The sequence below is a fragment of the Phoca vitulina genome, unplaced genomic scaffold (assembly GCF_004348235.1).
Source record: "Phoca vitulina isolate PV1807 unplaced genomic scaffold, GSC_HSeal_1.0 scaffold12, whole genome shotgun sequence".
In the NCBI taxonomy this organism is placed as follows: domain Eukaryota; kingdom Metazoa; phylum Chordata; class Mammalia; order Carnivora; family Phocidae; genus Phoca; species Phoca vitulina.
The window spans coordinates 22,554,323-22,581,592 of NW_022589715.1; the positions used below are offsets into that span (position 1 = coordinate 22,554,323).

At 46.6% G+C, this 27,270-nt stretch overlaps 1 protein-coding gene across 5 annotated transcripts; it reads right to left on the bottom strand.

Moving 5' to 3' along the window:
* Nucleotides 1-299: 299 nt before the first annotated feature.
* SEMA4F (ssemaphorin 4F) lies at nt 300-26,869 on the bottom strand. Of its 5 annotated transcripts, XM_032410607.1 has the most exons (15): nt 26,594-26,869; nt 24,002-24,153; nt 23,282-23,341; nt 22,952-23,050; nt 18,207-18,300; nt 9,534-9,605; nt 8,531-8,650; nt 8,281-8,432; nt 7,453-7,631; nt 7,089-7,236; nt 6,745-6,967; nt 6,496-6,605; nt 6,220-6,380; nt 2,620-2,678; nt 300-2,378 (listed from the first exon to the last, which is right to left on the bottom strand). In XM_032410607.1, exons 1-15 carry the CDS (start codon nt 26,736-26,738, stop codon nt 1,768-1,770), a joined length of 2,385 nt encoding a protein of 794 aa, XP_032266498.1. In that variant the 5' UTR covers nt 26,739-26,869; the 3' UTR covers nt 300-1,767. The 5 variants fall into 5 exon arrangements, with proteins under 5 accessions (XP_032266498.1, XP_032266500.1, XP_032266499.1 ...); XM_032410609.1 differs by lacking the exon at nt 22,952-23,050; XM_032410608.1 differs by lacking the exon at nt 9,534-9,605.
* Between the last annotated feature and the right edge of the window lie 401 nt (nt 26,870-27,270).

The window sequence follows — 27,270 nt, forward strand, 5'->3', positions numbered from 1 at the left end:
ACAGTAACAACATCTACTGGTATAGATAGTGCTTTATTGTTTACATGTTTTCCCATTCAATCCTTGCAGCAACCCTGAGGTAGGTATTACTATCCCCACTTTACAGATGAGTAAACCAGTGTTCCTACATTAAATTACTTGCTGAAAATCATACACCTATTAGTGGCAAAGCCACTGGTAATTCCAAGCCCAAGGGGACTCTTTTGAATAGTTCACAGGCTGCTGCCAAGGAAAGTAGAGCTGAAAACTTCAACTGGGAAGGGGTGGATCATTCACTGGAGCTCAAGGGGGTCCCTTACCAGGGATGAACGAGGCACATACACAGGCCAAGACCAGAACTGAGCAGGAGACGCCTAGAGTATCTGGGAGCTGTGAAGCAGGAAGAGGTCTTTATGTTTGGTAGGAATTGATAGTATCTTCAAATACACGCAGAGCCCAGCTTCCAGAAACCGGAGAAACAAGAGGGCATCCAGCGGCTGTGAGTCCAGGGGCTGACCACAGGGAACGGATGGTGGGGCAGGAAGAACTGCCGTGAGTGGCACTCCCTCAGCTTGACCACTGGGTGGCGACCTCGAGGCATGGTCCTTTAGCTTTGTTAAGGCCTTGAGAAGCTGATGAAAGCCATACCCACCCACCCCACCCCCCATAAAAATACAGACACACATGTACAGACAACATTTTGCATACGATTTCAGGGAGTCCACGGACCCCAGGTGGAGAACTTCTGACTTAGGGCAAGGGTGTCAACCTGAGTAAAGTCACTGATACAAACCTATTTTTATGCAACTTGTATTTCCTATGACTGTTCCCCTTTTGTTGTCCCTTAATACTTAGAATGTTGTGAAGTTTTTTTAACGGGAGCCGAAGAAGGGGGGTCCAGCCTATACTCCAGCCAGAGAAAGAACAGCTGTGTGTGGCAGTGGTGGCAGCCAGGAGGCAAAAACAAAGAAAATGATGGGGTCATGTGTCCCGCTGTCCCTCCCACCCAAAAGGTCACTTTGGGGGTTTTTCCTCTACTCAAGAGAAGGGTTGTGGGAGGTGATGGGGACGGGGTGGTGGTTTGTTTCCTTTTAGAAAGGAAAACCATTCCTTCACTGGCTACAGGGTCTGAAGTTCTGCAGGCAATGCCTCATTCCCATCTTCCCCCGTCTGACCCCCCAGGGGTACACCCGAGCACCAGGTCTGACCCCCCAGGGGTACACCAGAGCACTGGCCCAGTCATGCATGCATGTGTGGCCAGGCCTCCCACAAACACCTGCATATTGACACACACTCTTTCATGGAAGAAGGGCAACTAACTGGGTTGGGGGACATCTCAGGGCAGAGATTTCATGTTGCAACACGGGGATCATGCACTCCCCACAGAGAATCCGATAAACTCAGAGAATGAACAGAAGGACTTAATGCACACTAGCCCCCACCACCTCTAGTGCTCTTCCTTCCAGCCAGGGCCCACCAGAAGCCAAAGTCAGAGCTATGTCCTGTACCCCATCCCCGAAGAGAGGAGGCCAAGGCTGAAGGGGTCACAGCGGTTCAGAGGGCAGAGGTGGGAAAAGTCCTGATTCACTGGAGACAGCAGCTCTGGTCTCTCGTGGGAATCAGGAAATCAAGCACAGGCTTGGCCCTGAGCCCAGCCAGGCCCCAAGAGGGCAGACGCAAAGACCAAAGAGAACTCAGAGCCCATGACCGTCTTCCAGGCCCAGTACCCCCAGCATCTCGATGGTCATCCCCCTCCAACGGTCACCCGTGCACTAGTGGTCACTTGCCCTAGATGGACGTTTCATCACATGTGGCTAGAGGAGCCCCAGTAAGCCGAATGTGGGCTGGGCTCGGGCAAGGATCAAGCAGGAAGGGTGGAGGGAAGCCACCAAAGCCACTGCCCCTCTTGGCCAGGGCCAGGGGCAGCCGTTCATCTTCAGGAGAAGGTGAGGGAGGGTCCTGGCTGTAGCTCGTGGTCCCAGATGGTGGGGCCCCTAGGTCCAAGCCCACCTTGTCTCTAGCCAGAAGTTCCCTCTGTCGCCGTTGCTGCTGACGCCGACCGATCAGAAGGAGAGTCAGGGATGCTGCAAGAACCCCCAGGAGAAAGCCGGCCAGTCCAGCCCCCACTGTGTGGGCCTGACTTGGGGGGGCCCGCTGGCTGCCCCACACCAAGCTGTAAGCAGCTACCACACGGGCCGCCCCCCCCTCCTGACATTCGCAGGCATAAGCACCCATGGCGCCTGGGGTTACCACCACCTCTAGCCCATCCCGCCGAGGGGTAAGTGCAGTCACTCCACTGGGCTGGTGCCACACACAGGACGCCCATGCTGAACTTGGGGAACACGGCAAGACCACATGTGCCGCTGTAGCCACGGGAACTTCAAACACTACTGGGCGTTCTGCAGAGAGAGAGCAAAGACATGAAAGGTGGTAATGCTACCAGCTGGGATGTAATGCATGTAGCATGATATCAGACACAAGAAGGAGCCATGGGGACAGAGATAAAATGGAGATTCCCAAAGACAGTAAGACCACGGGTCACTGGCTGCCATACCTTCCAATTTTTAAAGTGGGTCCCAAACAGACAGCTTTCTAGCCCCTTTCACCCACTCCACCCACATTCCCCTAAACCATACAGACCTCCAGGCTCTTTGGGACACAAAGAAGAGACATCTGCTGACTCTATGTCTTGGACCAGCCTGTAGAGAAGAGAATACTTGGTAAATCCAGTGTCAACATCCCCTTCTACTTTGCTCGGCACCAAAGAACATTTAGTAATGTAATGGGATCACAGCTCCCATTTCATAAATACTCCTGAAACTATCAGTCAACATTCTCTTCATCAATAAAATTTCCCCCAATACCCCTTTTGCTCCTCATGACACTTGCCATGTCAAATTCTACACATATTTCCAGCAGACCACAGAGAATTAAATTAGCAGTAAGTCTGTTGGAAAGGTGTTTGGAGGATGCTTTAAAAAAAACGCATATGAATGTTCCACGAAATGTATCTGGGTATCCACAACCACAAGATTTCTCGGGGGGGGGGGGGGACATAAAAACTACAGTTAACTTGTTTTCTATTAAGAGAGAAAACTTCTTTTCTATAAAAGTGAATCAAAATTCTGTGAGGGAGATGACTTTTTGTTTCATAAAAGCAGCTCACCTCTATGTAGGAACTTTCTCTCTCCAACACCTATTGATGTCTATTAGCCTCAAATGGATCTGTTTCAAACAACACAATCCTGCTTCTTCCAGGATATGCATGGACTGTGCCTGACACAGGGACAGCAGGACAGGCTGTTCACCCTAAAGTCCCTGTCACCACTCCCCAGAGGGAGACCTCCCCCAAGCTATCTCCACTGATCTGAACACACAAAAGTCTCAACCAAAGATAGACTCTATTTATAGAGTGTGAATTCCTTGCACATGAATTAAGGCCCCTGAAATGAGCTCCAAGACTGGTATGAATACATTACAGTCTCCTGGGTAAAACCAAGGTCACTTAGTCTGGCTGAGAGTGGGGAACATGCGAAGGCCATTTGAGCAGCTATAGCCACAGGAACTCCAGAGTCTGTTTTTCTCGCTCATATGAATTGAGGTGTGGAGGATAGAGTGCATAGAAGTACCAACATGGTGGGGCACCTGGGTGGCTCAGTCGGTTGTGCATCTGACTCTTGATATTGGCTCAGGTCATGATCTCAGACTCCTGGGATGGAGCCCCACCCACCTCGCCTCAGGCTCTGCACTTAGCAGGGAGTCTGCTTCTCTCCTTCTTCCTCTCCCTTTGCCCCTCACCCCACTCATGTGCGCATGCTCTCTCACTCTCACTCTCAAATAAATAAATCTTTAAAAAAAAAAAGAAGTACCAACTTGGTAATTTCTTGTATTACCAAGAAATATACTAGCATATACACATACCCCACACCCCACACATACATATATCTTAAAAGGCTCAAGTACACAGGATACCCAAAAACAATGATATTCTTATTTTAATGGGTATTAAAACAATAAAGCACTTGCCTTGTCTTAGACATTTAAAAGTTCTCCCAAGAGAAACTACCAGATCAACATTCTTAATGAAAAACTGATTCCCAAAACAAATACTTTTACTTCTAAAATATTGGTAACCTTATGGTTCAGTAATATGTACAAATATATTATAAATTAACTGGGCTTCAAAATAGGAAATCTCAAAGTCAGTTTGAAAAAAATATTTTCCAAGCAATCGATTAAAAATGTTTCATTAAAGGGAATCTCACCTAAAACTTAAAAGACTTAAGAAACACCAATCAATTTCAATCGATGGACATTATTTGGATCCTAACTTAAGCAACTATCTTGAAGTATACCCAATTGAGATAACTGGAACACTGATTGGATGTCTCATGATATTAAGTTTATGGTATAATAATGATAATATGGTTTTGTCTTATTTTTAATTCCATCTGTGTTAAAGGTATATACTGCAAGATTTATGGATAAAGTGATAAGATGTTTGAGATCTGCTATAAAATAACTGGGAGTGAGTGAGGATGTTGGTGAAGCAAGATTGGTCAGGAGTTGATAGTTGTGAAGCTGAGCAAGAGATGATAGGAATTCATTGTATTATTCTACTTTTGAATGTTTGAAATTCCTTATAATAAAATGTTTTTTAACCAAGTCCTTATGGGGGGGGCACCTGGGTGGCTCAGTCGGTTAAGCATCTGACTTCAGCTCAGGTCATGATCCCAGGGTCCTGGGATTGAGCCCCGTGGAGGGCTCTACACTCAGTGGGGAGTCTGATTGTCCTTCTGTCCTTCCCTCCTCTCGTGTTCTCTCTCTCAAATAATAAATAAAATCTTTTTAAAAATTTAAAAAGAAAAAAGAGAGAGGGAGAGTCCTTACCTGGTAGAGATACATATTGAAATATTTCAGATGAATATGATGTCAGGGATCTGCTTCAATGTGATATATAATTTTAAGCTAGCCGCTGAGGGGAAAAGAGATGGTCGGATCCCCCAGTGGTCAAAAGGAAACCAATTAAGAGGTTGCCAGAGTAATCTGGTCAAGAAGCGATGATGGCTTGGACTAGGGTGAGAGCAGCAGAGAAGGGGGGAAGTGGCTGTGGACTGAGGTTATGACAGATGGAGCTAGAGTCAGTACTAACTGCAAGACAGCACAGGCAATTCTGGCTTGGATGGAGGTCCCTTTTTTGCAATGATGAAAACCACAGGAAGAGCATGTGAAGGAAAGAGGAAACAATGGTGCACGCTAAGACTTGCTCAGCTTGAGTTGCTTGTGAAGGGAATATCAGGTAGGCGGTGAGATAGGGAATCCCACAGTTCAACTAAAGACACATCAGTGGTGGTCAGCGGCACTCAGCTGGTGTTGAAGATAATGGGAGTGAGATCACTTGGAGAGTGTGTGGAAGTGTAAAGAGAAGGACTGAACGAACCTTGAGGAATACCAACATTCAGAAGTGGGATGGAAAAGGAGTCAGTAAGGGAGACAGACTGGTGGGGGAAGGAGGAAATCCAGGAGAATGCAGAGTCAGAGAAGGCAAGAGGCTCCAGTATCTCAAGTTAGCAGGGAGCAGTCAACGCTGCAAACACTTCTGAGAGCTCTTGTAAAATGAAAACTGAGAAGTGTGGGCAACCTGGAGGTCAGTCACACGGTCAGAGCAGGTCCAGCAGAGAGGCAAGGACATTGATGAGGCAGCACCAGATGGACAGACACACGAGTCAGTATGCACTGACAGACGGACACACAGTGACACAGACAGAACACACGCACACACAGGTAGGGCAGCATTAACAGATGAGAGACATTTTTTTTTTAAAGTAGCTCCACATGGGGGCGCCTGGGTGGCTCAATCGGTTAAGTGTCCAACTTGATTTCGGCTCAGGTCATCGTCTCAGGGCTGTGAGATCCACCCCCGTATCAGCCCTGCACTGAGTGTGGAGCCTGCTTGGGATTCTCTCTCTCCCCCTCCCTCTGCCCCTCCCCCACCCCTCGCCCCCCACTCACGCTCTCTAAAATAAAATTAAAGTAAAATAAATAAAATAAAATAAAATAAAATAAAGTAGGCTCCACACCCAACATGGGGCCTGAACTCATGACCCTGAGATCAAGAGTCACACGTTCTACCGACTGAGGAGCCAGGTACCCCAACAGATGAGAAACGGACACAAACATGTGGATGGGCCGGTGCCCTGAGACAGCAGGCAAGAGACCGACCGGCGCAGCGACACTCACCCGCCATGCTCCCCAGCATGGGCCACACATGCATCCAGCCGGAAGCTCCAGGCACAGACAGGGTCTTGGGCCAGAATGCACTCTGAGCAGCTCTGGAGACGGCCACAGTTGGTTGTGCTCACTTGTGTCACCTCGGTACGGGAGCCCACCAGGAGCCAGCTCTACAGAAAGAGAGTGAGGGAAGAAGAATACGCTGGATCTCCCAGGCCTCGGGGTAACAAACTAGCTCTGGACTCAGATGTATCCCCACCAGATTCCCCCAAATCTATAACTCACTTGATACAATTTCATACTCTCAACTGGCTGTGGCCCCGGGAATAAGGCCAGATCCTCCAGGACGCTGAGCTGGGCTCCAGTCCGCACTGCTCGGTGGAGGTGTCCATCCTCTAGGAAGCAGACAAGTGGTAAGACATAATGACAGAACTGTATCTGCCTGGGGACTCTGACACCTGTACGTAGGGGACCCGCTCTGTGACAGGAGCATGTGTGCACTGGATGGGCAACTCGCTGGACTACTGAACATACCTGTCCCCAGGTAGAGCACATCATACTCTTTCCCTGAAAGGCTGGTCACCCTGTGGGCCACAACTCTGAGATAGGCTGTGTCTGTAGTGACGAGCAGGGGATGGTCATCGGTTGGAAACACTGGCCTGTCCATAAGGGGGTGGTCCCGGATGAAGGTGAGCACACGATCAGGCAGGGAGAGTGATGAGCCAAACTGCTGGAGCTTCATGTTGTTGGTGATGCACTAGAGGAAACACAGGATGGGTGACAGTTTCCCAGGGGCCAGGAAGTGTCCGTGATGCTTAGTTGGGCCCTTTCTCTCCTGCGGCCATGCAGGCGTGAAGTGAGGAAATTCACCCCCTCACCTCTCCAGGCCTGGGCTGGGGTACATCGTTGTCCATGACAGGCAGTCCCCTGTTGCAGTCATGTTTCAGCTCTCTGAAGGGACCACTCAGCACTGTCCGAATGTCCTGTGGTCGGAAGGCACAGACAGCAGAGATGGCCGCCCCCTCCCTGTAAGAGTCACAGGTTGGAGCCAGATATTTGGAGGGAACTAGGGAACAGCAACTCATCCCCGTCAAATGAGAGGACCCATGAGAAATGCAAAGGGAGCCATGCAGCCTGCTCCAGGGAGAGCCCACCCCCTCTGGAGCAGACAGCCCTGATGCTGCACCCGTCCCCCATGTATCTCCCACCCTGTAACTCTCCCCCACACCAGACCCCCCTCACCACTGGGAGGAAAAGATGCCGTAAAAGATGGGGGTCTCCGATCCATGCTCAGGTCGGAGAATAGCCACGTCCTGCAGGACGCTGGAGGCCCGGCCATGCTCAGGCCCTGGACATAGCAGGTCAGCCTTCAGAAATGTCGTCCATCTGTGCTGGAGGGTCTTCCGGCCCCCAAGGTCCCCCTGGGGTGACAAGCACAATGGAAGTTCTCTTTAGAACAACAACATTGTGGGAGGCATGAGGACACCAATATAGGTTTCCTCCTGTCTTCAGGGCAGACACAGACAGACGGGAAGACAGATGCACAGAAATGCAAGGATGGAGATACAGAATACTGCAGGGGATAAGGAGATCTGGGGCTGGATGGGGTCACAGTAATAATGACAGTGACTGAGTTCATTGCGCACTTATGAAATACCGCCCTACATGCTTTCCATAAGTCACCTCATTAAGTCCTCAAAACAACCCTTACAGCTAGAGATCATTAATATCCTCATCTCACAGAGGAGGTTAAAAGATGCTAAAGAACCTGCCCAGAGTCACAGAGGCAGGAACTGGTGGAGCCAGGACTTGAACCTAGGACTAGCTCTCAACAGTTCCCGCCTTTGACCTCTCCACTAGTCCACCTCCTGGGGACAATGTGTCATAAGGGTAATTATGGGGGTGAAAGGCCAGAGCCCTTTCCCCACACTCCCCAAGCTCCCAGAAAAGAAGTCAAGGCAGAGGGAAAAAGGAGACAGAGGAGAGATGCAAAGACAGAGGCCCAGAGAGGCAAAGACAGAACAGGCAGAGCAGAAGAGGACAGGCAGACAGAAGGGACAGTGGTCTCACCGCACACACACGGGCCACCCGTGGGACCTTAATGCGCTCATATGAGTCAAATGCTCGGGAAGTCTCCGTAAAGAAGAAGTAGATCTCATCATCTCCGTCTTCATCCCCCCACTCGGCTGGGCTCAAGGCCACGGCTGCAGCAAAGGCTGGGGCTGGGGAGACCAGTGGCCTCAGATACCACAGACGCAGCCTGGGGCCACCCGGCCTCAGTCAGCTCTGTCCCCCAGAGCACCCTTCCCCCTCTCCCCACCGTTAAGCCAGGACGGCAAGGTCTCTGTCCGAATCCAGTCCTCGGCGCGACCCACAGCCCGGGAGATTATCGGCTCCGTCCCCAAGTAGTTTCTCACAGTGGCGACATAGAGGACCCCCCCTGCAGGGCGACAGGGAGGAGACAGGCTGTCAGAGACGACTGAGGGGAGCAAAGGGGGTTGCAGGCAGAGCAGGGGATGACGCGGGGGCAGGAACCCACAGGAGCTGAGTGCCCACTGCATGGCAGGCACGGCCAAGCACCTGACAGGGAGCATCTCACTCACAATCCACGTAGACACAAAGGGCTCCAGGGTAGAACAGGCCACCCACGTTCAGGGGGAACTGCCGGCATGCTAACGTGCAGGAAGGAAGAGTAAGGGCTGCCCTTGTGAAAATTAGGCTTTTTTTGTCTGTTGGCTTGTTTCTTGTCATTGTTGTTTTAGGGCCACCTCTATCCCCTACTGTACTGATTACACTGTGACTCTCCAGGAAGGGGGTTCACTTCTCAGCATACCCCGGTCTTACTTCTGCTCTCCCACTCCGGTCCATGTCTGAGGGAACTGGTGCTCTTTCTGACTGGGGGGTGGACACTGCTCCGGAACAAGTCACAGCTTTAGGGTATACCATCATCAATTGGGGAATGGATCAAAACACAGATTCCCGGGCCCATGGCCCAGCAACTCTCACCCAGTAGAGTTAGGGGATGGCCCAAGAACTAAGTCTCAAACAAGCAGTCAGAGTGACCCTCATGTGGGTGATTCAGGACCTCACTTGGAGGAACACCAGCCTGGTGGATTAATGAATGCTGCATAGGCAGCTTGAGGAAGCAATGAGGAGGCAGAGTCTCCCTCCTGGTACAGCACGGGGGCAGAGGTGCTCTAGGGATGGTGGGGACTGGAGAAGAGAGAAGTCCCAGACACCCAGCAGGAAGGGGAGGTACGGCTCTGTGGGAGGAATCTGACAACCACAGCCACCCCGTAACACAGACAAGGGCTCAGACACACCTCGGAGAAAATTACTCAGGGGTAGTAGAAGGTCATGAGCCCCCCGGAGGAATTCTGAGTATCCCAGGAACTCTGGAAAGAACAGAGCGGCATTCCTTCACCACCTACTACATCCAAGCTACTGTGCCACGTGCTAAGCACATCACTGCCTCCAAGAGCCCCCATTCGAGTCTGGAAGACAAACGTGTGCTCAGATACCAGGAGACATGGACTAGCAGATGTGTGGGGGAGCACAGAGGAGAACCCACCCACATACAACCGGGGGGAACAGCATCCAAGAGGTGACAGCTGAGCCAGGTCAGAGGAAGGAGCAATTTGCCAGGGGGCGGGCTTCAGAGAGGAAGACGAGCAGGTGGGGAAGAGAGGAGCCATGTTCGGGGACATGGGGCACTCCCTGTGGCCGCAGCTCTGGCACAGGGGACTGCTGGGCTAGTGAGCAGAGACGGAGCTGGAGGTGAAAAGGTGGGCACCCAACTGTGAAGAGTCTGCTCTGCCGTGCCACGGAGTGTGGACTTTATCCTACAGGTAAGATCTGCAGATCTTCTTGAGGAAGACAGTGACATGATCAGTTTGGGGTTTTAAGAAGATAATGCTAGTTATAAGGCCATTCACACAATCCAGGCAAGAGTGGAGGTCAGAACTTAGGTAGCAGCAGAGGGAATAAAAGGGCTGGGGGAAAAAGAAAAGAAAAGAAAAGGAAGGGAGGGAGGGAGGAAAAATAAATGGACTGGATTGGGGGATATTTCTGAGGCAGAAACAAAAACAAGATTTGAAAATTAACTGAATATGAGATGTGAAAGAATGGAATAAAATAATGTCTTTAAGGTCTCTAGCTTGTAAGATGGGTGACAACAGAGGGTGATACTGTGAGCAAAGCCAGGAAATGATAGGAGAAGGCCCATAAAGGAGGTAGCTGGGACGTCAGATGTGGAATGTGCTAAGGTTGAAGTCCCTTCAGGACATCTGGTTGGAGACAATGGAAGGCAATCAGACAGAAGGGCCCAGGCAACAGGGCCAGTCAGGCAACTTGGGAGTCAGGCTTAAGCCACGCCATGAATGTGATAGCCAGGGAGAAAGAGGAAGTGAGAAAAAGGTCCCTGGGAATACCACCATTTAAGGGGAGAGGCTACTGAAGACAACTAGAAAAATCAAGTCAGAGAGGCTAGAGAAGCAAGAGAGACTGGTGTGCTGGGAGGCGGTGCAGGGGGGCCCAGCAGGAGCCACGGGGACTCAGGCACCTTGAAGGAAGCAGTAGAGTAGAGCCACTTCGGGGGAAGCACAATCATCGTGGGGTCACAGATGCTTGAGCAAAGTTGCCTGTCTCAGATACTGGAAAAATAACCACTATTTTAAAAAATACTTCATACAAAGCAAAAAAGGGTCAGAAAGCCTCTGAGGGCAGCAGCAGAGGGTTAGAAATGCTCTTGTGGAGTGGGGAGGGGAGACTATTCTACCCCTGGAGACTGTGAAAAGAATCCAAGTGTTCTGGAGCTCGGAAGGCCTGGCTTTGGACCCTAAATACTTATAAGTAGTATGATCTGGGCAAATTAGCTTCAGGTACCTCAAACATAGAATGGAGATAATACCACCCTCCACTCGGAGCAGTGCTGAGGGTTAAATGCGATACAAACACAGAACCCACGTAGGGCCTGGCACATGGCTGCCATTCAATGCATGTGAGTTGAGGTTCCTTATGAAACCTCAGGGACCACAGGCTTGAGTTGTTGCCAGAAGGTAGGGGGAGGGTGGGCTATAAAATGTCACCCCATTCCCTCCCAGAGTACTTCAGGAAGGAGAAAACCAGGTTAAGGGCAGGGCATAGTCTGATAGCACATGGAGCAGCAAATGAGCCAACCCTCTGTACTTCCAAGGCAGGGGGAAAAGTTGATACAGAAGCCAGAGTTACAATGAAAAATCTCCCTACGAGTATTGTACACAAAACACTCTAAAACCAAAACTCGGCAGAAGCTGTGTCAATGGACACCCTGAGAATGGAGAGAGATCTGTGGAGGAGACAGTTAGGAATATTTGGGAGCATGACTTGGTGGCGGGAGGGGGGAGCAACAAATAAATATTTTGTAAGGACCCAGCAGTGGATGGAGGTAAAAGGTCCCAAAAGTTTCTAAGGGATCAATGGGGGCAGACAGCAACTCCGGAGCCTAGAATTGCTGAAAAGTACACTCACTCGGAGTGAAAGAGCAGAAGGTCACTGACACTAAGGGACAGCAGGAGGGGTCAGACACAGGAGGGGGGAAGTAGCAGGGTTCCAGGTATTCCAGGAGTACCAAGGGGCTTGCAATACACACACGCGCGTGCACACACACGCACGCACCCCAAGAAGGAACAGCAGCATCACAGTCACGAGGACAGGAGGACACAGGTTCACCACATGTCCTAGATTCTCCAGGACAGCATCAATTTCAAATATTATGTTGCATTGCTCACATAATGAAATACGCCTGTGTGTGCAATCGTCGGCAAGTCAGTACTGAATGAATCAATTCAGTAAACATTAAAACACACATTTGCTATTGGCAAAAGATGATGTGCAAAAGAGAATGATGCCCACAGTGCTGAATTCAGTGAGCAAACTGGTTAGAAAAAACACACCAGGTATAATATAACCCTATTTAAAAAAAAACACGTATATGTCTGCAGACATAGGAAAGATTGGAAGGAGCTACAACTCTACAGTGTTAATGACACATTTCTGATTAATGGAATTACAATGATTTTCATTTTCTCCTTTCTACTTTTTTGTACTCACTGAATGTTTGTTGTAGTTACCATCTTTTAAAAGCTTTAATAACCCCCCCCCAAATTAAGGTATTTTTCATTTTGGAAATATCGAGGAAAAAAAAAAAGACTGAAAGCCACAAAAGATGAAGAATCACAACCAAAGAAAAATCACAATTCTGTGTGGCAATAGATCTCTCGTCGCCCAAGTGTAAAGCTTGTGATGTAGTCTTCCCAGACGTGTCAGCAACCCAACGCTGACAGCCTTGCATACTCCACGGTAGTATTTCACTCTACCCTGGGGTTCCAATTTTTCACTCTGGTATCAAAACGGTCACTTCTAAAGAAGATTTACAATAGGAATAATCATTCATTAGCTTTAAAAAAAAAAAAGGATTTTAAACATGCCCTGGCCTTCCTTCCTCCATTCCCTTTTCTTCACACAGTCAGAGCTTTGCAGGATAGATACCTCCTAGCCTAATATTCTCCATTTCCTTATTTAAAGATTAGGCCAGCTAGATACTTTTTTTTTTATATATAACAGCCTATGATGAGGACATAATTAGATAGCGGGAGATGCAGTGTTTATTCTACCATTTCCTCTGTTGATCACTTAGGATTTCCAACTGTCTTGTTTCAGTGTGTGAATGCTAGTCTTGGGGCAAACATTCCTGAATTTAAGAGATAGGTTTGACCCCAAAATGCCAGCAGCACCCAGTACATCTGGGACATTTGCAGTGCCTCTTGTCAGATGCAGTAATCGCAAGATGCAATGAGATCAAACAGAGAAGATAAAACACAGGATAGATTCCCTAAGAGAAAGAACAAATACTCCCTCCTTCTGCTCTTCTCGATAAAAGCCCTATTTGTTATAGGATGTTGGTAGGGAGAACCAAAGATGACTGACTGCTGTCTCCAACTGGGTTACTTGGGAGAGTAACAGCACTGTGCACCCAGAGGAGGGGACACTGGTGGTGGAGCAGGGTTGGGGGAGGTGAGTGAGGATGATGAGCTTGGTTTGCGACATGCTAATATTGAGATTTCTGTGGGATATCTATGTGGAGATGTCTGGAAGGCAGCTGGATATGTGGTCTGTAGCCCCAGATAATGTCTGGGAGGCATCAGAATGCAGTAGAAACAAATCTGTGAGGCTGGTTGAGACCACAACCACATAGAATGAGAAGAGAACAGGACCTTGAGAGGGGGTCCAAGGAACCCCAACCTTGAAAGGATGAGTGGGAGACAAAGACCCTCCAAAGGAGACAGAAGGAATTGCCAGTGTTCTTAGGCTAATGTGAACATTATTGTCAAAATATCTGCATTTTTCCAAATTGGAACAGTGCAAAAAGAGACACTGAGAAAATTCTGTTAATTTTATCTAAGTGCAGTAAAAATAAATGTCATATTTGAAGACAAGATTTCTGAGGCTTTTTCCTAAATAAATGCAAGTACCAATAAACACATGGAAAGTTTTTCAACCTCACTAATGGAGATGCAAGCAAAAATATATAAAATTGGGCTCTGGAGGAATCACTGTATGTTTATTAACTATATTACTTGGGACTGACAAGGGTGCAATGAGAGAGGTCCTTTTGTCAATGCTGGCGGGACTAACTGGAGGGCAATTTGGCCAAATCCACTAAGTACCATAAAAACCTTTACACTGGTGGCGCCTGGGTGGCTCAGTCATTAGGCGTCTGCCTTCGGCTCAGGTCATGATCCCAGGGTCCTGGGATCGAGCCCCGCATCGGGCTCCTTGCTCCACAGGAAGCCTGTTTCTCCCTCTCCCATTCCCCCTGCTTGTGTTCCCTCTCTCGCTGTGTCTCTGTCAAGTAAATAAACAAAATCTTAAAAAAAAAAAAAAAAACCTTTACACCCTTTGGCCCAGCAATTCTACTCTCTGGATTGACTCATATGCGATTAATTAGATTCATGTAAGGGATTTACATAAACATTTATGCGAAAGGATTTCTTCTGCATTATTTATAAAAGCAATAATTTATTTTACATTTTGAATGTATAATTATATGGGAATAGACTGTGCTAATTCAAGTGATGGAAGAGTATGCAATCACTAAAAATCATGTTTTGAATAATTAATTCTATGAGAAAATGTTCAGCATACAATATTAAGTGAAATATGTACGATAATTCCAATGTATTACAAATATGCACACAAACACAGTAGACGAAAATAGTCGAAAATAGTAATAGTGGCTACCTGGTGATGACTGAATTACAATTAGCTTTTCACTTCCTTCATTATATGTTTCTATATTTTCTCAATTACCCACAATGCACACTGTAATTTTTATAATTTAAAATAAGAAATGCTCCTGCTATTACATTCTAATAATATTTTCATTACTAAAAGCTCTTCTTTTTATTTCAAAATAGCTCTATAATTCTCAAGGACATTTTTACAGATCCTAACTGGGAATTTAAGTTCTAGTTCTTACATAATGTTGTCACTATTTTCTATACTGCTATTTTCTTTCTTTTTTTTTTTTTTAAATATTTTATTTATTTATTTGACAGAGAGAGAGACAGCGAGAGAGGGAGGGAACACAAGCAGGGGGAGTGGGAGAGGGAGAGGCAGGCTTCCCGTGGAGCAGGAAGCCTGATGCGGGGCTCAATCCCAGGACCCTGGGATCATGACCTAAGCCGAAGGCAGACGCTTAACTACTGAGCCACCCAGGTGCCCCAATTTTCTATGCTGCTATTTTCAAAACAAAGGGGCAGCAGGGCATAATAGATCAACATTGAAAGCTCCAACTGAATACTGGCACATACGTCAAGTTTAAAGAAATTTAAATTATAGCCCTATAAAGTACGAACTTCAGAGGAAAATGTATAATATTGGTATTGACTGTGATTTGGATCGAAGACAGAAAGAGACATGGAGAAGCCAGCCATTCTAAATAGTTAGAAAGTGACTTCTGATCATTTCCATCAATTATCAGATGAAATGCAACTTGAATTTCATTATCTGGAAAAAAAAGAAACTTGAAATCCTTTTGAAAAATGTCTTTCCTTTTTGAAAATGTTCTTTGTCATACAATGATCTTATTTATGAAATTTGTGTTCTTAAACCACACGAATTCACAGCAAGTGAATTCACTTGCTGACTGGAACACAGAGAGATTACATGCAGAAGGTTGAGTATAAATATTATTACTTGAAACAAAGAAAGTCAAAGTAATCAATTAACCTTAGATTGTTGTAATTAAGAAGTCATTTTGTTGATAAAAAATTATGTAGAATCAAGAAACAGCTGCTAAAACTGATAAATCTTTCTTAATGATCCAATGACTGGTTCAGAGTTTTGCCAAAGATGTTTGATAAAAAGCCAAGAAAACTATAGACTAAACTGTTTTATGCAAACATGTATGACTATAAACAAGGTTTCATCAATTTCAATTGCAGATGAATGATAAAAATGACAAATCTTGTATTTACTAGATTTCTAGTTTATGTTCATTTTTTTTTTTTTTTAAGATTTTATTTACTTATTTGACAGAGAGAGAGACAGCGAGAGAGGGAACACAAGCAAGGGGAGTGGGAGAGGGAGACGCAGGCTCCCGGCTGAGCAGGGAGCCCGATGTGGGGCTCGATCCCAGGACCCTGGGATCATAATCTGAGCCGAAGGCAGACACTCAACGACTGAGCCACCCAGGCGCCCCATGTTCATTTTCAAAAACTCTGTTATTTTATTACTTTTCAGAAAAGGGAAGTCATTAACTGTATGACTAAGAGTGATTTAATTTGTATAGCTAGCTTTTAAGACTTTTCCTATAAAGCCGTGAGTAAGAAAAAAAATTTCACTGTTAGATCTTGTGTCCCAATTTTTGTTTTTCATAAAATGTAGTCCAAAAGAATGGGTAAAAATTAATTTTACAACAATGAACAGCAAAAGTCAGTAAAGAAAGAAAAAGCAGTACGATGAATGCTGCTGAGTCTACTGATTAGCTAATTGGGAAAAACAAATTTACATCTCCATCTCATGCCATTCATTCAAAGTAAGTTCCAAACAGATCAAAGAGTTAAACGTTTGGGGGAAAAACTTATAAGAAGAAAAATTTTTATCTGCTCTCTAACTGAAGAAGGATTTAGCTTAAAGACATACATAACCACAAAGGAAAAGATATAGATTGGAACACATATCCCACCTGGTAACTGGCCCAAGAATATGAGCAGAGGATTTACCGAAGAAGAAACAAAAATAAGTACGAAAATACGAAAAATGTTTAACTACCTAATATTCAAAGAAATACAAATTAAAACAAGGTGCTATTTTTTAGCCTCAAACTAGCAAAGATTTTTCAAAATGATAACAATACTATTCTAGTGAAATTTATGTGAGAAAAAAGGAAAACACTTTCATTCCTGCTGATTTAGGGTGTAAACTGGTACCACTCTTTCTAAAAACTCAATTAGCAACAAATAATGAGCCATAAAATGTTCACACCCTTTGATATAGTAATCCATTTCCAGGAATCTTGAGACAATCTAAAACGAGGATAAAAACGTACACACAAAAGTGTTCATTACAGTGTTACGGGTACTAGCAAAAACTTTGAGGTAAATTAAATAAACCTGGAAATCAAATAAACTTATATAAATAACTTGAGACTGCTTAATTAAATTATGGTATGCTCACAGGATGGGTAGCATCATATTATTAAAAATTTTCTTCACAAAAAAATTCTAAATTGGGGGTGCCTGGGTGGCTCAGTCAGTTAAGCATCTGCCTTCGGCTCAGGTCATGATCCCGCGGTCCTGGGATCGAGCCCCGTATCGGGCTCCCTGTTCAGCAAGGGGAGTGTGCTTCTCTCTCTCTCTCTCCCTCTACCCCTCCCTCTGCTCCTGCTCTCTCTCTCTAATACAATCTTTTTTAAAATTTTTAAATTGTATAGAAATGCCTATGATAAAAAGTTACATGACAAAATTCAAAATTAAATCCATGTGGCATGACATTTAAAAGTTTTACAATATACACACCCTCATAAAATTTCTATTAACCTGCTCATTTTATACTATTGTGAGAAAATGGCTGGACTCTCTGAATTTGAAGGGTGGACCTAAAAGACAGGCTCCGTGCCACACAAATAATTCACTTTGTGGCTGCTGAAGGATTATGCAGTCATTCTCCAAAAAAGATTTAGGCATCAACTGTGATTGAACCATTGCACACTTGAACTATATACAGCTTGGTCAAAGGAAGTAAGAGCAGGAATTTATTTAACAGTCATTACTGATTACTGATTCCTCTGAGCAACAAAGGACCGGCCAGCAAAATTTATATGTATGAGTGCAGATGCAAGTGCCCACAACACATTTACTTAAAAAGCTAGAAAGAAATATCCCACAATATTGGCAGTGGTTTTCTGATATTCTAGAACTGTGCAAAGATGGTAGACACTAGACACTCAAACTCCTTCCGCCAGTCAAACTAGTCATGTGGTCCAAGGGCTCAAGAGCCACGTGTAAGTAGTGGCTATCATTTCAGACAGCAGAGACATAGAACATTTCTATTGTCCCACAAAGTGCCTTTGGACAGCACTATTCTACAAGATTTCTTATGTTCTTCTCCATACTTTTTCCAAATGTGTTACAATATGCTCTGTAGTAGATTCCTCCTATAAACGGGGGCGGGGTGGGAGGGAACATCATGAGAAAAGAAAATGAGGTTAACAGAGTAAACACTCACGCTAGAGGTGCAGAGGACGCATACTCTAGAGAAAACCCCGGGGAAGAATCTGGGGAAAAGCAGGAGGACACAGGCACTGTGGGAAGAACAGGAAGGGCTAGAAAGAGACATGGGAATAATAGGCATTGCAAGGAAAGGAAAGAAAGGACACAAAAATTCCAACAGCAGGGGTGGGGAAGGAGGCAATTACAGCAAGGAGCCACAGGTTCTGGGCTCTCCCCACTCACCAGCCATTACAGCTGCTGACCGCTGAGCTGGCTCAAAAGGACATTTCCCCCGGCCATTCTCAAGTCTTTCAACCTGCTGGAAACTGGACACATCCTACAGACCAGAAGGGGGCAATTGGTTTAGGGTCATGAAGAGGCTCCTGGTGAGAATTACAAAGATGGTCAGATGAAGGAAATGCCCAATTTCCATTCATCTCCCATTCATCCGCTACCATCCCCATAACTCCCAGTCTGCTGTTCCTGATTCCCCCACCTATTCCGGCATTTCCCATCTCTGCCATCCCCCTTTTCATCAGTTTATTCCTCTTTCCTCCATTCCCCTAGTATCAACACCCACATGCCCTGCTGAAGGAAACCTGCGGATGGCCCTAGAAGACACTAAGAGGCCGAGAGGCAGATCTTTCCTCTGAAATGCTAGGGTTTGCAACTGGCTGGGGACTATATGACAGGACAAGGAGGACGAAGGGAAGAGAGGAGGCGTCCTGAGGAAGGGTAAAAAAGAGTGCAGGCTGATATAAGATCATCTGAAGCTCACGGGCTTAGAAAGAGGGGCCGTCCTCCCCCTACTCTTACTCCAAGGACGAAGGACAGGACCAGAGTCAAGGATACATAGAAAGGGGGTAGAGAATCTGCAAAGTTAGCAAAGATCTGAAACTCAGGTCAGAATTTGAGGATTTGGCAAGTAACTGCCTTCTTCATTCAGGGACCACAGCAGGACTGACCTGGACAGGAGGCGAGAGTTGTAGGAGTCCACCAGGGCCAGCCAGAAGTTACCTTACCTGAGCATCCAGCACTAAGACAGCCGTCAAAATAACATCTAAAAATGGAAACCGGGGATGACTTCAACCGGAGACTGGCAGGGAAATTAACTGTGGCTGGTTAGGAATCAAAGTTATGGTATGAAGAGCCAGACACAATACCTCTAGTTCACTAGGGGGGGCATATGGTGTTGCTGGAGCCTAATTACACTGATGGTGGTTGCAGTAGCCACATAGATATATATCCCCTGAGTATAAGTATACTATGGGTCCATTCTGACCACTCATCTATTAACTATAGTCAGGAAATAAGGTCTTGTTTCACCAAGAGAGCCTTGAACAAGGCCTGTTAAGATGTGATCTGAGGTCCCCAAAAAGGGAACACTGGGTTAAGAGAGTCTTCTGGAATGAGGGACCCTACAGGGGCACAAGCATCTCACCTATGTGGAAGTGGGAGCAGCCTAGCCTGAAAAAAGAGATGGATGACAGTTCAGTGAGAGATGACCAAGATGTCTGGGAACTTTGAACAAAGGTTAATACATGTTGTGGTGGCTCTTCCTACCTCTCACCTGAACTACAGCAGTAACCTCCTCCTCTCCACACTGCCTAACCTCGCCCCCAATTTGCTCTGCAGATTAATATTCCTACAATATCAGTCACTGCCTTGATAAATTTTTGAGCAAGGGAGTGACAAAATGGCTCACTATTGCCTAGAATACAAACCTGTTAGCCCAAATTATTTCCTTTCTAATACTGCTCAAAATGAACACTTTCTTCCAACCAGACCTGGATGCTTGTTATTCCCAGAAAACAAATCATGCTTTCCCATCCCTGTGCCTAAGACTACTCCCTCAACGTTTCATCAAGGACTCCTTTTCTCAGTGTTCAACCTCCTAATCTTTATGGGGCATCTGATATTTTTTATTCACTCCCTCCTTCAAATATTCTGTCTTGATTCTCTTGAAAGTCTACCATCCTCCCCCTACCTAATTATTGCTTCTCTATCTCCTTTGGTTGCTTCTATTTTCCTTTCTAGCCCCTAACTGTGTAAGGATCTATCCTTAGTCCTTGTCATATATACTTCAATGACCACACTCATTCTTACATTTCCAGTTAGACTTCCTATGCAAATTATTCCCCAAATTCTCTGAAAGTCTGATGCCTTCCAATCTCTGGTCTGTGTTTGGACTTGGCTGCTGGACTTCCTCACAGAGATGGCCTATCAACCCCTTAAAACTCAGTATGCAAAACGAGTCTTCATCCAGTTTCCCCAAATGGCATCACTGTATTATGTAGGTTTATAATTTTTGAGCAAGTGAGGCTCCTATTAATTAGATAGGTTATGATTACTGTTTTGTCGAAATGACATTTAATTAGGGTCTGAAGGGGGTAAGACTACTCCACTACAGTCTCTGTCTGAATGTTGAGATTCCTCATTGTATCATCAGTTGTGGTGAAGGCAAGTCCCTCCAGCTGAAAGACAGAGAGCTAGGCAGGAAGGCTCTCACTGAGCTGTAGGGTTGGAATCCATCCTTTGGCTTTGGCCAAGAAGAGTACAAGATAGACAAAGGACCTTCCCCAGGTGGTTAGGGGGGAAAAAAAGAAAGATGGTCCCTGTCACATGAAACAGGACAAATCTCACAAGACACTGAAACCAGATAAGGTCTTCTGGGCTGCAGGCTGGACTAGAAGATCAGGGTTGTGGGGCAGAACCAGACACAGCTGGATTTAAATCTTTGCTCTGCCTCTGCCAACTACATAATATTGGACATGGTACCTAACTTTCTGGAACTTCCATTCCCTTGCTTGTAAAATGGATATAAATAATACCTAAATATCACAGTGGGGAGCTAAGAACTAAACTCAATCTCGAATGTAAAGTCCCTAGTACCCACGCCTGGGACAGAGTACATCTTCAACTGAATGGGAAGTCTTGTCATTGTTATTGTTAAGTCTAGCATTTTTCTCTGTTAACTGCTAAGACTCCCTCAACAAAGCAAACTAAAATATTTTCCTCCAACGTCCAATGAGCTATCACTGAATGGCAGCACTGCACATTGTCAGAGCTGGTGGGTCCAGTGCTTGAACTGCCTTTTGTAGGAACCTTTGTTTCTCTGAGCAATCAACTCTGAGTGAGTTGCTGTGTCTGCATCAGCTAGTCAAAGCTCTCACGTAATAGTTATACATGGTCTCCAAGTCATCAGTCTGGGACATGAGAGGTTCAGCACTAAGGATAAGGCAAGAATTTGCTTAAACAGACAGGAGTTGCTAGGTAGCAGGATCAAACAGCAAAGGCTTGAGAGCACTGAAGAAGTCTAGAGGGCAATCTTAGTATATGGCCTGAAGCGTTAACACAGCTGATTTTGGGGGCAGGGGGGTGTGCCCTATATTCTCCTACAAACAAGCCTTGACCAAAGGATGGTTCTTCATTTCGTACACCTGCTAGATAGGAGAGTTCAGAGAAGGAGCTAAAAGTCACGGGAGTAAAAAGGCAGACCCCTCGCTTCACTCTGGTTGCTGATTTTTCTCAGGAATTGATAGGAGTCCAATCCTGACAGGATGCACAGAACATTTTGTGTCTGTAGAATATAACAACCATTAGGGTCCCCTCACAGAGCCAAGGAAGAATAGAAGGGTCTAGGAGACTAACTTGAAGTGATCATGTTGTCTATAAGCCATGGCACCGGTATTCATACCCATGGGTTCCCCAAGTGTGTGCAGACTGGAAAAAGACCTATATGGCAATGGTAGTTCTACCACTACTTTCCGAGCTTTGTGAGAACTGTAAGGAAACCAAACCTTCAACATCACCTGATGGGTTATAGAGATTTTCAATACCACCCTGAAACCTTCCCAAGAAAAGGAAGCTATCCACACCCTGATGGAAAGTCTTTCATCCACATTATGAAAAAGACTCAACAAAAAACCAACTAATCTCAGGGACAGTCCAGAGGGACTGACTAGGACAACAAAGCATATACAATTATAGCATTCAAAGCCAGAGATATGAGCATCATCTTCAACAAGGAGGGCTTTGGACATACACACTGATGAGATCCGGGTGGCAAGCAGTACTCCAGTTTGCAGAAGGGTCAAGTCAAAATCTGTGGTTAAGAATCAGGGCCAGGAAAGGGAGTCATTGCACTCCTCCTATTGCTCCTTGGAGCAGAAAAGGAAGCCACTGAATACAAAGAACATGGGAGGCTTCTGACTCATCCTAGATTCTTGTCACAAGTGTGTGCTGGCAGAGGACCAGTGACTGACTATTGGATAACTGATGGGAAAAGCTGAGAGTTCAAAAACATTAAGACCTTCCTGAGATGCCACCAGTCCCATTAACTCCAGAAGCCATGACTGGCCTAGAGATGATCAGGAGTATACATGTCCCAAGCCTGCCTGAGTGTGAGGGTGGAGATGCCCAGGGCTCCAGCAGCAATGAACAAGACCTGGAAGAAAAGGTGACTGACAGAGTGCCCACTTTGAAGGCAAGATCCAAGTACTATATTAGTGGGCAGTGACCTCAGAAGCCGTGAGAGCAGAGGGTCACAGCTCACACAGAATGAAGTTGGCGGTGGAGGTGGGAGAAGGGGGTGAGAGACAGTCACATGCTGTGGGAAGAAGCAGGCATGGATTGTGCTGATTAAGAAATGGACCTAGGCTGCCTAGACAAAGCATACACAGAGCAAAGGAAACAGGAATTACTGGCCTCTAAAGTCTTTCCTGGATTTATCCTCTCCCAGGTCTAGCTAGCGTCTCTAACTCCCTTCACCGTCCCTCTTCTCTCTTTACACTCTGTATACCTCACCTTCTACACACAACCTCCCTCCCCCTCCCTTTCCTACCCCCCCTTCTGTGGCAGACAAAGGCTCCACCCTGTGAGGACATCCCTCATCCCCAATGTGTATCATGCACAAGTGTGGCCTTAAGCATGCCCCCCATCATGGTCACTCACAGAAGACCCTTCCCATCCTCCCACCCATCACTCACAATAACCCCGCACTTCGGATCAAAAGCGAAGGTGCCACAAGTGAGGAGGTGAGAGGCATTGGCAATGGCGAGAATCTGGACAAAATTGTGACATTCGTCCTGGGGGTCAGAGATGGTTAGAGAGAATCAGAAGCAGCAGGTACAAGGAAAGGTAGAGTAGTGTCAGGACAGTTAGACGCAGCTCTGGGATCAGAGATGATAGGTAATGACATGGTGTTAGAGTCCCTGCCTGGGCCCACTAGGATGGGAGACTGCAGGGGACAGACACAGAGTCAGGGCTGGAACTAGGTCTCAACTGACACTCAGGATAGGGACAAGATTCACACCTACCTCCTTCTTGCCTTTCTTCCTACAGTTCTGTCTGTGGGCCTCAGGTACCATCCAGTCAATCTGAGAAAGGAGGAATAATTGTTTCTCCCAGATCGTCCCCAAATTCCTCCCAAGTCAGGGTAGTTAAAACAGTTCCACGACCTTCATTAATTTGAGAGCTGCAGAGCCCCCCACCCCCACCCCAACCACCACCACCACCAATCAGAGCATTCTTTTTCAAACTGGATGTCTCCACCCATTAATGAGTAATGAAATCAATTGCTTTTATTTTTAATGAAATAGGATATATCAGAATGTATCACACATATGAGAGTAGATACTGTTTCAAGAAAGGGTTCTTCCAATACACACTTCCTGTCCTAGGTCAAAATGTATCAAATATTTCTTACTAAGGGTGGTCAAAAAAGTTTAAAAGCTACTGCCCTAAAGAAATGTTATTCTAATGATTCCTCTGCCCACTGTGACCTGAAACCTGGTCACTGTGGCCTCCTCCCTATCATGAACATCCCTCATAGCCTCCCCAGTCACCATGACCACCACCCCATCACCCTTAGCAAAGATAATGAATATTTTTTCTATGTTTGTTTTCACCAACACTCCCCCTCCCACCCCCACCCTGTTACATATTTGGTTATTATGAACACCCCCCACCACCACCAATCCCATAAAACTATGTATCTAATCACATGCTCTGGAGTCCTCCCCACTTCCATCTCTCACCCTGCGGGGTCTCTCCCCTGAGAAGGGCAGGGATAAAGCGAAGATGGTGTCCCGGGCGCCAACATAAAGTGTATGGGAAGCAGGATCCACAAGGAGGACAGAGTAATTGTATGTCTGCAGGGCAGTGAACCGCGTGAGATAGGAGTCAGCCTCTGGCAGGAAGAGAGGGTGAGAGGAGAGAGTGATATCAGCCATTGCTTCATAAGGGTTGGGTCCACAAGGGCAAAGCCCAAGGGCTCAATTTCTGTTTTCTTCCAACTACTATTTATTTAGCAGCCATGAGAGTGAAAAACAGAGCTTTGACAGGCCAACCATCTAACCTCGCCAAAGAGAGAGAACTGATGAGGCCAGAATATTTAGCACACAATGCAGTCAAGTATGCTTCTTCTATAAAAATAGAACATTTTATTAAAATAACAGCATAAATATTAAGTCTGTAATTTTTATTCATAGCAATGTGATACATAATTTGAAAATTATGTATAGAAGGTACAAGTAGTTTCCTCTCTAAATTTCTTTTTTTTTTAATCACTACTTATTAGTAACTTCTTACTTAGAAGGGGAACAATTCACTCTCTTCACCAACACTTTAGGAGACTATCCCCTGTCTCTCCCACCGCTCTTGTCCTCCCCAACCCCACCCCATTTCCACCCAAAGAGTTGGCAAGAGTATGTGCTTTGGAAACGGATCAGCCCGAGTTAAAATGTGGCTCTTTCACTTACCAGCTCTATGATCTTGAGTAAGTTACTTGCCCTGAGCATCACTTTCCTCATCTGTAAACACCAACAACCAGGCTTGTTGACAGAATTAAATGAGATAACATATGTGGAAGCAACTGACATGTACTACATGTTTCAAAATGGCTCCTTTCTTTTTTTCTTAGGCATGTGCTCCATATGGGCCAAACCTAAACTTCATACCATCATTCAAAACTCTATTTAAAGATTATGACAGGGCGCCTGGGTGGCTCAGTTGGTTAAGCGACTGCCTTTGGCTCAGTTCATGATCCCAGAGTCCTGGGATCGAGTCCCACATCAGGCTCTCAGCTCATCGGGGAGCCTGCTTCTCCCTCTGACCCTCTCCCCTTTCATGCTGTTTCTCTCTCTCTCTCTAATAAATAAAATCTTTAAAAAAAAATAAATATTATGACAAATAAGTTAGCATGAATTTACGTTCTTAGCTCACTCTGGGGCCCCTATCCCTGCATCAACACAGCTCTGGTCTACCTGCTTCATCTGCTCAGCCACCCTCAAGACAGGCAGAATGGCTCCAAGCCATTCATTCCCAGTTGTGCTGATGTATGGGGCCCCACCCACCCCATCCTCCCACAAACTCATGTCTATGCTGTACCTGCCTATTCTCTCATGTTCATTATAAGCCCTGGAATACCCAACCTCCCTTCATTCCCCGCTCTGTTTCACCTTGCTATCTAGACTTCTCTGAATTTCTGGTTATCAACCCAGGCAGGCAACCTCAATTCTATTTTGTGGCTATTGCCCCAACACAAACAAACCCCAGTCTCTGACCACAACTTTGTCTTCTGGATTCGTAGCAACCCTATATGTCACTAGTCTGAAATTTAGACTCTATATTACTATTACCCACTTGTGAGGTTTTGCCAACAGGTTGTCCTCTCAGCTTCACTGGTTCTCTCTGTACAAGGTGCTAACACTCATTGTCCACTGAGAAGAAAACAAGGTCAGTGGCCATGCTCATGCCCACCTCAGGAGACAGCACTGAAGTGTGAATCACTCCAATGACCATTTTTAACCTTGTGGCATCTCCTGGCTTCTTCCACGTCTTTTGAAAGGACCAAATCTCCTTCCTCCCTTTTTTTTTTTTTTTTCCTTCTGAAGATTTTAGAAATCATTTAAACAGAATTTTAAATCAACTCAGTCAACGGTTTCTCAACACTCAATGTAGGGAACGTGTAGAGAGAACAGGCAATGCTGAGGAGTTAAGAGGGATCAGAGAATGGGAGTTGTATCTGAGCTGGGAGAGGCCTGGGAAGTGAGTTAGGGAGAGGAGGGCTACCAGAAGGGCAAAAAGCTTGCAGGGAGATATAAATGATGATAAGGGAATGAATTTGAGAAGTGGGCAGATGGAAATGCTGAGCTGGAGAAGGATGGGTGGCTGGAGGAGAATGAAAGGCCAATGAGTTTGGAAGAAGAACGGGTGTCAAGCTGGCGTGAGGGACACAGGTGTATGTTTGGGAAGACAATAAGGGAGAGAGAACTCCGAAATGGACGACCTCAGGAAACCCCCATCCCCTCCCTGGGCCTCAGTGTCCGCGTCTGCACGGTGAGGGGCTTAACCCTCCCGCGGTTGTGCGAGTAAGGGGCCGCGGGGGCCGCCTGGCCGTGTCTTGGGAGCCGAAGCGCGAGGCGGGAGAACGATGCGGTGGAGCAGCACCGCGTGGGGGTCCCGCCCTGGTCCTGACGGGGCGTGGGCGGCGCGGGACGCGATGCGCTGCGCCGAGGGGCCCCAGAGCGCCTGCCCGGGTCCGTAGGGAGGGTAGGTGGGTGCGGGCACCTGCAGGAGGGGCCTGGGCGCCTTGCGAAGGGCTGAAGGCGAGGGCGCCCACGCCTTACCGGAGATAGGAAGCGAGGTCCTGGGCACCGAGCGGGGGACGCGGCCGGATACCGGGCCGCTCAGCACCGCCAGCAGCAGCAGCGGGAAGGGCAAGGCCGGAGGCGGCTGGAAGCCCAGGAGGGGCAGCGTGGCAGAAGTCAGCATCTTTAGCTCCGCCTGGCCGCTGGGTGGGGCGCGCCCTGCCACCTGCGCTCAGAGCCGCGGGGCCGCGGGCCTCGGCCCCACTCGGGTCTCCTCGGTCCGGTTCGGCCTGCGTCGGCCAGACGAGAACGCAACCTGGCTCCGCCCCTTCAAGAAAGGACTAATGGTCGAGCCGATTTCCTCTTCCAGCCAATCGAAGTTGGGTGGGGGCGGAGCTAAGGAGCGGAGATGCCCAACCCAGGTACAGGAGGAGTTAGACCTAGGTAAAGGTGGGAGTTCTACTTCGGAATCAGGCTGGAGGTGTGGCTCCAGGTCTTCCCGTGTCGGGTTTGCTCAGTCGGCTCCAAAAGCTCAAATGCCCGTTATCTGAAATAATAGGAAAAATATGTGTATAATGGGTACACACACCAAATTTCTCAAAAGTATTATTTTAGCAAGCATTTAACAAATAACTGCAAACAGATAATTGCAATGCAAAATGATTTATGTTTGCTATATAATAATGTGAAATAAATGCTCAGAAGATTTAGGTTTT